This window comes from Vanacampus margaritifer, chromosome 11, assembly GCF_051991255.1.
Source record: "Vanacampus margaritifer isolate UIUO_Vmar chromosome 11, RoL_Vmar_1.0, whole genome shotgun sequence".
Lineage (NCBI taxonomy): Eukaryota > Metazoa > Chordata > Actinopteri > Syngnathiformes > Syngnathidae > Vanacampus > Vanacampus margaritifer.
Genome location: NC_135442.1, coordinates 24,148,262 through 24,160,840, shown reverse-complemented (window position 1 = coordinate 24,160,840; position 12,579 = coordinate 24,148,262). Strand labels below are relative to the sequence as shown.

Below are 12,579 nucleotides of genomic sequence, written 5' to 3'. Positions count from 1 at the left end.
ATGGAATATGTTTTACAGCATATTAAACATTTAGAAATGAACCTCTTACTGGCAACAACAAAAACGGAACCCTTGCTTTCAAGGACAGTAGCATCTTGGACAGCAAACACATTTACTGGCAATGGGATCATAAATCTATAATGCTTTAAAAATTAAAGAAGACCCAGTAGGCTTCTGTATGGTGTATAATTTATTATGGTTTTATTATCATTGTTTTTTTCCTGAGCATGTTCACTAAACAGCGGAAGAGATTTAAAAAATCCAATGTTTGCTCAGGAATCGTTTCCCATAATGAATCAAATTTTCAACACCAGAAACTGTAAAAATAGAAAACGACGTGTAAAATAACTCAGTTTTCTCATTATAAATGTCCAAGTGTAAATATGTAAAAAAAATAAAATAGAACATTTTGTACAAACGTGGTTTGCCTAACAGTTAGCAACAGACACACTCCACTTTAAAAGCAAGTGAAACAAAATGACCCACCAAATAAAGGGCAGAAACATGTGAGTGGCTGTTAGGGACGTAATTACACTCATACACAGTACTAAAACGTGTATTTGATATGAAAGCATTGCAGTATGATGTGTGTGAGGATTTTAGTTGTTTGCATGGGAGCATCTCAGTAGAATTGTGGGTCAAGCGTTTAAGTAGTGTGAGTGTTGTGTGTGTCAGGATTTCAAGTAATGTTGTTTCATTAGTGTGTATGAAAGTATTTAAGTTGTGTATGTTGTAGAATATTTCAGTCGAGAGTTTGAGATTCTTTCAGTTGTGTGAAAGGTCATCCTGACCTATGTCCATAACAGCCCTGCATACAACAGGCTACATGGGAGCTGTTACATCTTTCAAGTTTGTATGTATTACCTATACCACATCCATTACCCACATCGAGCTTGTGAGAATGCTGTCAAATTCGCTGCGGAAATCTGGATAGTTGTGGTAACCAATGGGCAGCTGGGGTACACATCCACGTGTGAGACTGTGGACGGCGGAGAAAATCTGTGGTTTCTATGAACAGAATTAGTATGGCTTTGTTCACAAGGTCAGATCAAGTACTGCACTGACCGTTTGGCATTTGTGTTTCCTACCAACTTCAATCTCTTTTTTGGAGGCATCCCCTCAGCTCCAGACAGTCTTTGTCTTAGTCTTGAAAGTATGGATTCTCTTCTAGATGGCGATTTTTGTGACGGTGCTGCTTGTCTGCAGAAGGCCACAGTTGAGACTCTGTCTCCAGCTTTGGGGATGTATTTTGCCAGGTCACTGTCTGTCATTAATGGAATGACAGTTTCATCAATCTGGGGGAAAAGATTACTTAAGTCAGTAAGTAAATTAATTCATACATGCAAATGATATCATGACAATGGAGGAACACATCTGCAAAAGGTGAAAATATTCATGTCCTTTTTTTTTCATTTTACCATGTACTGTACCTAATGGTAAAATTTACTTTTGAGAATAATACAGATATTTTTCTTAGTTGAGATGACTAATATTTATTTCAATTGATGTGTAAACACTTTGTCAGCAACCATTTTTGGAGATAAAAGTCTAAAAAGTAAATGTTAAAAAAAGAATTAATGTAGTCCCAATCTGATTTTGTGAATCAAGCCGCTCTATTCTACTGTGAAATTCTTCAAGAAAACGTTACCTATCATTTTTAAGAACCCCCCCCCCAAAAACAAAACAAAAAACAACAACAACAAAAAACACACACTCACACAGCAAGCAAAGACAGCAGTTGCAGTTGCTTACTTTTTCATCTTCAAGTGTCTGGATCACATCTTCAAGTTTGCGTTCCATTAAAAATTCTTGCAGCCGTGCATCCATATGTGCCCCTAAAACCACAAGGGGAAAAAATTAACAAACAAGTAGCCAGCACAATCAGTAGCAGAATTAACAGCTTTTTGTTATTTCAATGTATTTGAGTCCTAATTATCATATATTCCATATTGCAACATTTTGTTGTTATTTGACTGGAAGATTGACTTTGGCATTTTAATACAATTCCTTTTTTAAATTGTCCATGTGTTAGTTACATCAAAAGTGATATATTCAGAGTGATATTACAAATAATCCCACTGCAGATTTCAAAGGATTTTTATTCTGAAATGCTTTATCAGATTTGGATAAAAATAACTGACTGAATAACTGGGATAAGTAACTAGTGTTACTTCTTAACAAGATATTTAGATACTGTATTAACCTCCTCTTTACACATTTTTTGACTGATTTGAACCGTTCCAACTTCAACTTTCATAGTCCATATTTTTTTACAAGGTGAGGTCTTTAGTTTTCACTCAGAAATAAACACTTCTTAAACACTGGATGTATACACATGTAATCCTTTTCAATCAACACCTCTAGGCTTCTGTTAATGTGTGGTGGTGATTTGTCATCCTCCACCACCACCCCAGTCTGTATTTTGCTATTTTGTTGTGTTTTGTGTTTTTTGAGAGGGACGTTTGTGGGCAGAAAGTCTATGTTTACCCCTCCAGCCAATCACAGAGCAGGGGGCGTGTCGTTGAAGGCCGGCGCAATGTTGACGAGAAGAGTGGGGGTTGAGCCATGGGAGGAGTCAGTTTTGAATTGCTTGTTTACAAACACAAACAGTTGTGTTTACAAACACAAAACGGACAAAACTAAAGACCCCACCTTTAACAAATGACAATTCTGAGATGACGTCACAAGTCAAAATGGCGGCCAATTTGGTGAAAGAAATCTCTCCACTCAAGATTTGAAATTTGGATCATTGTAATTTGATTTGTGAGGATTATTTTGATTTTAAAATGTGATGAGATGTCATTTGACTACCATAACAATCTGTGTGGTTTGTATGATAGTCACGGGCAAAAGCAATGCAATTCGCCGTTTGTTTTCACTGTAAAAAATAAGCATTCACATTGAATGTCAATACAATAAAATCCACAGCATCTCAGTTTGGTGACAGATTTTTGGTATTCATATAAAATTTAGACGGAAAGTGCATTATGTGGTTAAAGGGATACTTGACTCATTGAGCCATTTTCAGTAGTAATAAGTTAATATTTTGTCTATAATTAATTTGATAACTTCATTGTTTTTCATGTACAATTCATTAAAAAATGATTTTCACACTTGCTGTCGACTGAAGATGACATCACCTCTACAGAGGAAACAGGTAACGACCAATCATGGCTCAGTTTACTGACCAAACCCAGAAAACAGATTAGCTGTGTGTCACACCGCGGTGAGGGTGTCTTGTCATTTCCTGTTTTATTGTGAAAAGTCTGACTCCTCTCGTTTCAGGTCACTTGCCCTTCCTCGTGTGGTGTCTGTGTCAACCCTGATCCCTGATTGTTTCCACCTGTTCCCCATTACCCTCATGTGTTAAATAGTCTGCGTTTTCCCTGTCTTGTGCCGAAGTGTTTTCGTTTGAGCCACTGAAGCCTGCCATAGACCACAGCCTTGATACCACAGCCTTGATACCCAATTGCCTTGTTGCCTTTATTGCCTTGTCTCGTGAGAGAACCTTTGTTTGTAATTTTGTATAGCTTAGTTTTGTTTAGTCATAGAGTGATTTTTGTTTTTGAATGTAGTTTTGAACTTCCTCCCTTTTGGAGCGCTTTCAGTTAATGTTTGTATAGTCTTTATTTTCTCCCTCTCATTGAAGAGCTTTTGTTTTGTTAATTAAAAGCTGCTTTACCCTCCACCTCTTCCTCTGAGTCCAAAAACAGCCTCGTTGTGTCACTGTGATTGGCTATTACCTTCATCAGCACAGGTGATGTCATCTTCAGTCGACAGCAAGTGGAAAAATTTATTTTTAATTGTAATTGAAAAATAATGAAGTTATCACATTAATTCTGGACAAAATATTGACAAAATTGTTATTAAAAAATGAAAATAGCTCAAAGAGTCAAGTATCCCTTTAAGATATGATTTTACTGGCCTTGCATTATATTAGGCTGTAAAGTGGCATCATGAACTACAATGAGTCTGACACACCTGGGATAATGTCAGAGCTGCACAGTAGTAGCATTGATATGAGTTTATAGCAGGCTTTGGAATGTTCAATAATCGATATTGGCAGAAATAGTATGTATGTCCACAGTTGCAGCTTCTAGAGAAACATAAATTAGTTTGCTACATTTAGCAAAACCGCAACAGGACGCGATTATAGTTTGAAACTCGAGTGAAGAAGATAGAACTACTCGCTGTAAAAGTTATCAGGCATTGACCTTATCAATAAACTAACTGAATGCAGAATAAGAATACAATATATTGACTAGAACATGATAATAAACTTACCCTTGAGCTATCGCAGGGGTCTTGTTTTGACTAGCGTAGATGTCGTTGCATAGAAAGTTCGAAGCAAGTCTATGTGGGTGTGCTCTATTTGTTTACCCGAATGTCCAGTAAGGAGACATAGTTAGCCCGTGTGCACGCCGTAATAAATCCTTCGTGCGCACGAAGTAATAATTGGTGCACAAATAAATTGTTCGTGTGCACAAAGTAAGAGTTCATGCGCACAAAATACATAGTGCGCGCGCAGTATTCCATGCACAATTGCAACACAAACATATCTAATATATATTTTTTTACATTGTTCTTTCCATGCCCAGTCCTTAAAATTTTTTTATATATATATATACCTGTATATATAATTGGGGATTTTAACCATTCAAAAGCCTATTTCAGAAATGATGTAATAGAAGTGTCATATATGCATTGAAAAAATGTGGTTATAATGGAGGTAATTCGGCAGGAAGTCTTATGCTGAACAATGTAATCAACAAACCCGATGTATTAGTGTGACAGTCAAATCAATCATTTTGTGTGTGTTTTGTTTTCACCAAATAAATTGTATCTATGAAAAGTCTGAAATCTGAAAATTAAAAAAGGTCAAGGGCCAAGATTGATGAAGAGATCGGAGTGAAATAAGCATATCACTTTTTGACAGCAGCTGAAGCTGTAGCTTTTAAAAAGCCAAAATAAGACTAAATTATATTATTCAATACAGTTCCCAATGGTGAGAATAACTAGATGAGCTCCTTGTTTGAGATTGTATTTACCAAGCACTGTTTTGTGCATCTGGAACAGATGGAGCATCTGGTTGTTTTTTATTCGTAAATGTTAGTTGTTTGAGTTCTGGAGGTCCTGGAACGTGCGTCTCTTCCAATGGAGCTGTTGGAGCCGGAAATTGTCTGTTGGTGTGACATTCAAACGGAGTCCAGCCTTTGGCTGAGTTTAGTGACATTCGCACATTCATTAATGCAACAGGAAGAGCTTGTAGCCAATTCAAATTTGATGAGACCAGTGCTTTAGCCAATTTTTCTTTAATATTTCTATTCTTTCGCTCAACCTGTCCTTGGGATTGGGGATGACACACTGAACCAAATGTGTGTTTTAGCCCTAATGCTTTTTCTACTGCTTGTATATGTTTGTTTTTGAAATGGGTTCCATTGTCTGATCTAATTTTTCTAGGGAACCCATGTGCTGGTATGTAATGATTAATCAGATGTTTTACCACGACATTTGCTGTTTCAGATTTGCAGGGATATGCCTCTGGCCATCCTGAAAAGGAATCCACTATTACCAGCAAATATCTGTAACCTGACACTGGTTTTATCATGTCAGTGAAATCCATCGAAACCACCTGACCAGGAGCAGTCACGTCCGGATCGTGAGTGCCCTGGGGAGGTTTAGATGTAGGCATACTGTTATGCCTGCTGCAAACACTGCAGTCCTGCAGTTCACTTTTAACAATTTGACTCATGAAAGGATGCCATCAGGTGTGTAGTTGTCTCAGTGTTTCATCCACACCTTACATGGCATTTTTCAATGGGCTTCAGAAATTAGATTTTTCAATTGTTTCTGAGATGGAATACATTTACCTTCTTTTCACCATATACCTGCTTCATCTTTTTGTCCCCCTTTGGACATCCACTCACTCTTTTCTTCTGGACTTGGTTTTTCCTGCCACAACTTAGCTGTTTCTGTGGTTACTTATTGTCCTTCTCCTAATTCACTTTCACTCACCATCAATTGTAATGTTGGACTGTAGCCCGCCGCTTCCTTTGCCGCTTTGTCTGCCGAATCATTTCCTATCTCCCCCTTCTGATAAAGAACAGCAAAAACACTGCTGTTTTTTTTTCAGAAACATTCAGATAGAACATGCGACTGTAATCAGGAATCTCAAGAACTGCAGCAGTGGAAAGATGCTGTTTCAAGAAGATGAAGAGTAAGGACCTGGTGGCTTCAAGACAAGAAGTTTCAGATGGAGCTGCCAGCAAGAGGTCATCCACATACTGCACCAGGAGAACACCAGGGGACAGTTCAAGTGGAGACAGCAACTGGCGAAGACAGTCGTTGAAGAGTCCAGGTGAAAGGACAAAGCCTTGAGGCAGGCAATTGTAGGAGTAGCAAACACCATTCCAAGTGAAAGCAAAAAATTGCTTAATTGAAGGGTGGAGTGGAATGCAAAAGAAAGCATTAGCCAGGTCAATGCAAAGTGAAATGAGTGTGGGTTGATGCAATTTGAGACAATGCCAAGTGAGGATTCGGGACAGAAAAAGTAGGAGTTAAGACGGCCGTATTAATTGCTCGCAGGTCATGGACCATGCGAAACTTTCCAGTATCTTTCTTCTCAACGGGTAAAATAGGCATGTTATAATCAGCGCTGGAAATTTCACACAACACTCCTGCTTTGAGCAAACCGTCAATTGTTTCCGAAATGCCAATCATCCCAGCCTCTTTTACAGAGTATTGGGGAACATATATTTGTCCTGGTTTCATCTGAAACACAACAAGTGAGACGTTACAGAGACCAACATCAGTGGGATCCATGGACCACAGCGATGTGGGAAAGAAATCAAGAAGGTAACCGGCAAAATCGCTGTCGGTTGTTTCACTTCCATGGTGCCTATCCAGAAGCTGGTGCTCCAAAACGGAAGTGGGTACAAATGGATTAGACTGAATCCAATAAGCATCAAGTGACGGGAAATAGAAATCAATTATGCCAATCAGTGGCCTGTGTGCATGCCAGGACAAACGGACCGAGATCCTTCGCTGTGTGCTGAGGCGAGATCATCAAGGAGACATGTGGGAGTTGTTCGGGGACACCGAAAAGGCGACACCTGTTTTGCCTGCAAACAAATCACCCATGTTCAATTCCCATATGTTGTTTTCAATTTCCTGAAATGCCTCGCTATAGATCTCATCCCCTGATCTGCCATAGTACAGAGTGCAATGCATATAATCAGTTACCATATCATAAGATCTGACGTTACGAACCCAAGGTCACCAGAGAGCTCAGAAGTGCTCAGCTTTGAGCCAACAACTGGAGTCAATATCCACTCTTGCCCAGTAGATGTCGGCAGTGGCGCATGTCACAGGGCATTGTTCAACAAGCGGGAAGTGGGAGGTGGCACTGGAGGTAGACGAGGTAGAGCAGCAGTAGGTGTTATCATCCGGAAATTCCAGGATAAGTCCATCAGGGCTGCATTTGATGAGAGGGCATGTGGCGATGAGGAGATCTCTGCCCAAAAGATTGACTGGACAGTTAGGTGCAAACACAAAAGAATGCAAAAGAGTCTGTGAAAAAACATTGAACAGTCACTGAGCATTTGGATTCAGGGCACCATCATTGTGGAAACTGTCCATCAGATGGAGGCAGATACTGTTGGTTTGGCACCGGGGAATGTTGTTGCTTCGGCGTGCAGTTTGTTGGCCTCTGCCTCTCCACCCAGACGCTTGAGGTCGCTGTCTGCAATCGTGGCCCCAATAACCAGGCCGTCCACAATTGAAGCACATTTTAGGCCATCCAGGGGGCGCACCTTGACCCATGAATAAACCTGCTTGATACATCATGCACTCGGAATCAACAGAGGGAGATGAGATCACAGGAAGAGTGTTTTCTTCCTGCTTTTTCAAATTTTGCAACTGCACCATAGCAAGTTGTGTTTCTGTACTTTTGTGTTTGTCTACCTTAGACTCTTTTTCTTTAGCATGTCTCCTTAAATGATGTTTAAGATGTGACAACCATCGGTCAACCTCAGCACCGGGAAGATCCAGATTGGCCTCCATGGCCTGTGCCACACACTTGGGAACGCCCTTCAAAATGGCTGCTCGGAACACTTGCGAATGCAAGGATGGAGGCCGTAGAGGCGTGTCCTTTTTTCAGAGTGTAATCAGTGAGGGCCCGATCAACAGAAGCCGCAGCCTCCTCATCTGCTTTGGGAGCGAACACCAGATTTGAAATAACACACTCAGGGAGGGGAAACAAAGGTCTGAGACGACAAGGTTAAGGAATTTTCTCGCGTGAGAGCCTAATTATCAGGGAGACAAAAAAATAAGAGGGAGAGAAAGGTTTGTAAAACATAGTAGAGTTACCAGTGGACGGGTCAACTTTAGCTTACATGGGTGCCTGCAAGATTTGGGAATGAGTCACAGGCCAATGAGGAGGAAAAGCTGGACCTTTGGAAGATTCCTCTGGTTCGGGTGGGCACCTGAAAGATTCTGGACATGACACTTTAATTCTGCTACTTGATTCTGTAATCGAGCAATGTACAACCTGTTTTCCACTTTCTCATTCGAAGGGCCTGTAGCTGCGTGTTCTGCAGCATCATTTCCACAACTTTCTTATCATTCTCTCTCACCCTCCCTTTGGAGACAACCCGCCAGTTCAGCTTTCTTTTCCTTTTTTTTTTTCACTTCCAACTCTAGAGCCGCCGCTCCTCCAACACAAGCTTTTTCCGTTATTCTCATTAATGTCACCAAACAAACCATCCATTCTCGCAACACTTCTCATCCAGTTATTCAACAATTCTTTCTCTCCTTCTCTATCTTTTTCAGGTACCCCCCTCATACTTCACATGCATTTTTACCTGTTCTCTCTCACTCCCCCCACAGTCACATGCATTCCTGTTTCATTCTCTCTCACACACTTATTCAGAATGGTTTGGTATTTGCCGCAAATTGAACCATTCACTTTCCCTATGAACTGTTCCCTTTATTTTGTTTTATTTATTGATTTATTTATTTACTTACTTACTTATTTATTTATTGTTATTATTATTATTTATTATTTTATTTTTGTTACTTCATTGACGTCTTTTTGTGGTATCAGTTTCCCATAGGCCTTCTCTTTTTTCTTATTCAAAGACACTTGCTAATTCCCAAACATAAGTGTCCAAGCCTTAATTTCTCAGAAGTGGTCGAACTATTCCTTATTTCAAGAGTGCTTGACTAGGACCAAACAAAAGCACTCGAGCCTTAATTTATCAAAACCACTCGAACTTCTTATTCTCTTTTCTCTTATTTCTCTTCACTCAGTTATTTCGTATGCGCTCATTTCTTCGTAACGTTACCCCATATACAAGGACTTCAGTTTCTAGGATTCTACAGTTTCTAGGATTCTAAAATAGAACGAAACTAAAATAGAACGAAACCACCATATATATATATATATATATATATATATATATATATATATATACTTTAGTGTTTGTATATTTAATGTCTTAGTAAAATCCAAAAACAAGGACTTCTGGTTTCTAGGATTCCGTAATGGAACAAAACAAACTTGTATTTTAGACTTTACTAATATCTGTTCACTTAGATCTCATATACAATTTAGTCACAAATTAGATGACGTGAAAATATGTCTCGGAGTATTCAACAGACAGAAAATCAACTAGGAGGATAAATGTCCTCTTACCTTTAATTACTTTGGCGCCAGAAGTTCTGTCTGTTGGATTAACACCTCAGCCCGAAATCACGTCAGGGTCACCAATTGTAACGAAGAACAGCTTTTTCTTCCACGTGTTTGTTGTCTTTCGGGTAGAGAGAATGTTGATTATCTGAATACAGGCTGGAAATTGGTGAACAGTTCCTTCGAAGGTTTTATTTTTACAGAATATTACGGACACAGGCGTGTTTACAGACAATGGCTGCAGCTTCTCGCAAGTGTCCCGATTACAGACACTTACAACCTTCTTATACTATTTTGAAGGGCGGTACCACAAAGCCCCCACCAAACAGCCCACTTGGATTTCACCGGACATGAGATAAGACTTTAAAAACATCATTGATTACAGACACTTGGCAGAAATTGCGATAACACTCACAAAGCTTTACTGAGGAAATAAGGAAAATTAAAACAGTTATGACTAAATCTGGGCAGAAGACCCTCTTCTATAGACATACTTTAGTGTTTGTTTTTGCATTCCCCATTAAAATCGGGAGTTGGTTTGGACACAGAAGTGACGTGTTCGGCTATGATGACGTAGCCACTAGCCATTCCCATGGATCACAGCAGCCATAAAAAGAGTGAACAACAAGACGGAGGATATAAGATCCTCCTCATAGCGATCACTTCATATAAGGTGAATCAACTACTTGATTGTATTGTATTAAAGGTATTATATCTTGGTATTTTAAGCCCTTCCACAGTTAACTATAGGCATATAATGGTTAAATCTTACATTTGACACCATGGCGATGTAATTTTTTATGAATTAGGTATTTTGCTGGCTATTTTCCTAACGCAGAAGTAAAACGCCCAGTTCAGTAAAACCCCGGCTCTCCCCATGTGGTTGCCGCGCCCCTCTTGTCCGAACCGTTTGCTGCGCGTACCGCCCACAAAACTCTAAACATTTGAAACACAACGGCTCCTTGATGCAAGAAATTGTTGTGGAGTAGGAGGGGAGGAGAGAGAGAGAGAGAGGCAGACAGACAGACAGAGAGAGAGAGAGAGAGAGAGAGAGAGAGAGAGAGAGAGAGAGAGAGAGAGAGAGACAAACAAAACAAAAAAACCTTAGTGGACCATGAACCTGGTACCTACTACTTACAGGGTGAGCATACTAACCACTCCACCATTTATTCCGTTGGGTTCAGTAATGCAAAAATATTTCCCTTGTAGTTTATACAAGTGTCAGCCATGGAACAGAATTTAAACCCTAACCCTAACCCAAATATGAAGAATAGCTTTAAATTCATTCGGACAAAATGTTTACTGATAAAGGCTACTTCTTTCTTTTTTTAAACCAGCTTTATTGAACCATAGAACAAGTACAAAACAGTATACAGGAATTATAAAAAAATAAAACATTATATATTAGTATAGTAGACTACTTGTGTATGATAAAGGCTACTTTCATCACTATCCTGCGAGCATGGAGGTCTCAGAGAAAGTAGGCATGTCTTTAGTCCGCAGAGGCTGTGCCCCGGGGGCGTAGGGTCTGCACCTAATGACATGAGCTCGTTTTCTAAGGTTGGGAGAGGCTGGTGCTTGGAGAGCAGAATGACCTACAATTTCTCATGGAGGGATGAATGGAGGAAAACACCACTTAGGTGATGTTTTTGGTGGATAATAGCTCCCAAAAAAATTCACATTACTGTCCCTTTAAATGAAGGCGAAAGATGTGATCGGGCACTTGCCTAACTTGTCTGAAGCAGGCTAGTTTCAGGCAAGTTACCACATGCAAAATGTGGGGGAAATAATCTGTTTCATTTGTTTGTGCTGCTAGGGTTTAATAGATATTACATAGTTGAATTTAATAACTGACCAGAACAATAAAGACTTTTTAGGGCATAAATGACGGCGGTCGAATTAGCAGACGCTAAGTTGCTAACGTACCTAAATAACACTGCCAAGACTTGCATGAAACTGATAACTTCAATGGTATTTTGACCACACAAAAAGGGAAAATAAATCCGGATTGTACAAACTTGTGAAGCCTTTGCAAGCACTCACCAGTGTAAGAAGTGTAGAGGGGTTAATTCCGCGTAGCAGCGTCACCAAGTTGAATAAAAAAAGCACTCCTCGGCAATGGTAACATCATCCAACCTGTCCACCTCGCGCATGTATGTCATGTCCTTTTTATAAAAGTGAGTGTCAGTGCTCTTGGGCGGTAAGTTGATGGATAAACACTAGTTTTATCCCTCCTCGTCATTGTAGTCCATTAATGCGGCACCACTACTTTCCTGTTCAGAGAAATAGTTATGTGACGTCCAGAACTCTATTGTAGGTCATTCCCTGAAGAAAGGGGCTGCATTTGAAAAAGTAGGAAAGGGTGGACGCTGCTCCCCTAGCACCAGCCTATGCCCAGCCCTGCTACTGAGAACTCACCAGAAACTGCTGGAACCACCAGACTGTTCAGGGCTTCCAAATAGCCAAATCAATTGCGCATTTCACTTTCTTGGGCACCATACTGAGGGATAATTTAGAACAAAAAAACAAAAAGATAGGTATCTGTAATACAATCAATGTTCACCCTGTATGAGAAGGCACATGATGTGACTGTTTGCAAATTGAAACATCTGTATTAAGTATTTTTTTTCCCCTCTCTGCTTCTGCACAGGGCTTCCAACCACATTTAGTGTTTCATTTAAAAGAGTTCAGGGCTATCCAGTGGATCTCTACTACCTGATGGACTTGTCTTTCTCGATGAGAGATGACTTAGAAAATGTCAAAGAACTTGGGCAGGATCTCCTCGCAACTCTAAAGAAAATTACAGAACATGCTCAAATTGGTAATGTTACAATATTACTTGTTGAATAATCATGTACACTGACTGTATTGCAAGAAGAAACACAAGAAAT

At 39.7% G+C, this 12,579-nt stretch overlaps 1 protein-coding gene across 7 annotated transcripts in view; it reads left to right on the top strand.

The window, feature by feature from the left end:
- Window positions 1-12,579, top strand: part of itgb2 (integrin, beta 2) — an 81,363-nt gene that overhangs the window by 29,077 nt on the left and 39,707 nt on the right. For all 7 annotated transcript variants that reach the window (XR_013295975.1, XM_077580422.1, XM_077580423.1 and 4 more), the window contains exon 5: window positions 12,339-12,509. Coding sequence is in view for 6 of the 7 variants with exons in the window: in XM_077580422.1 (XP_077436548.1) it covers window positions 12,339-12,509 (171 nt within the window). In the remaining variant the exon portion in view is untranslated. The remainder of the gene's footprint in view (window positions 1-12,338; window positions 12,510-12,579) is intronic.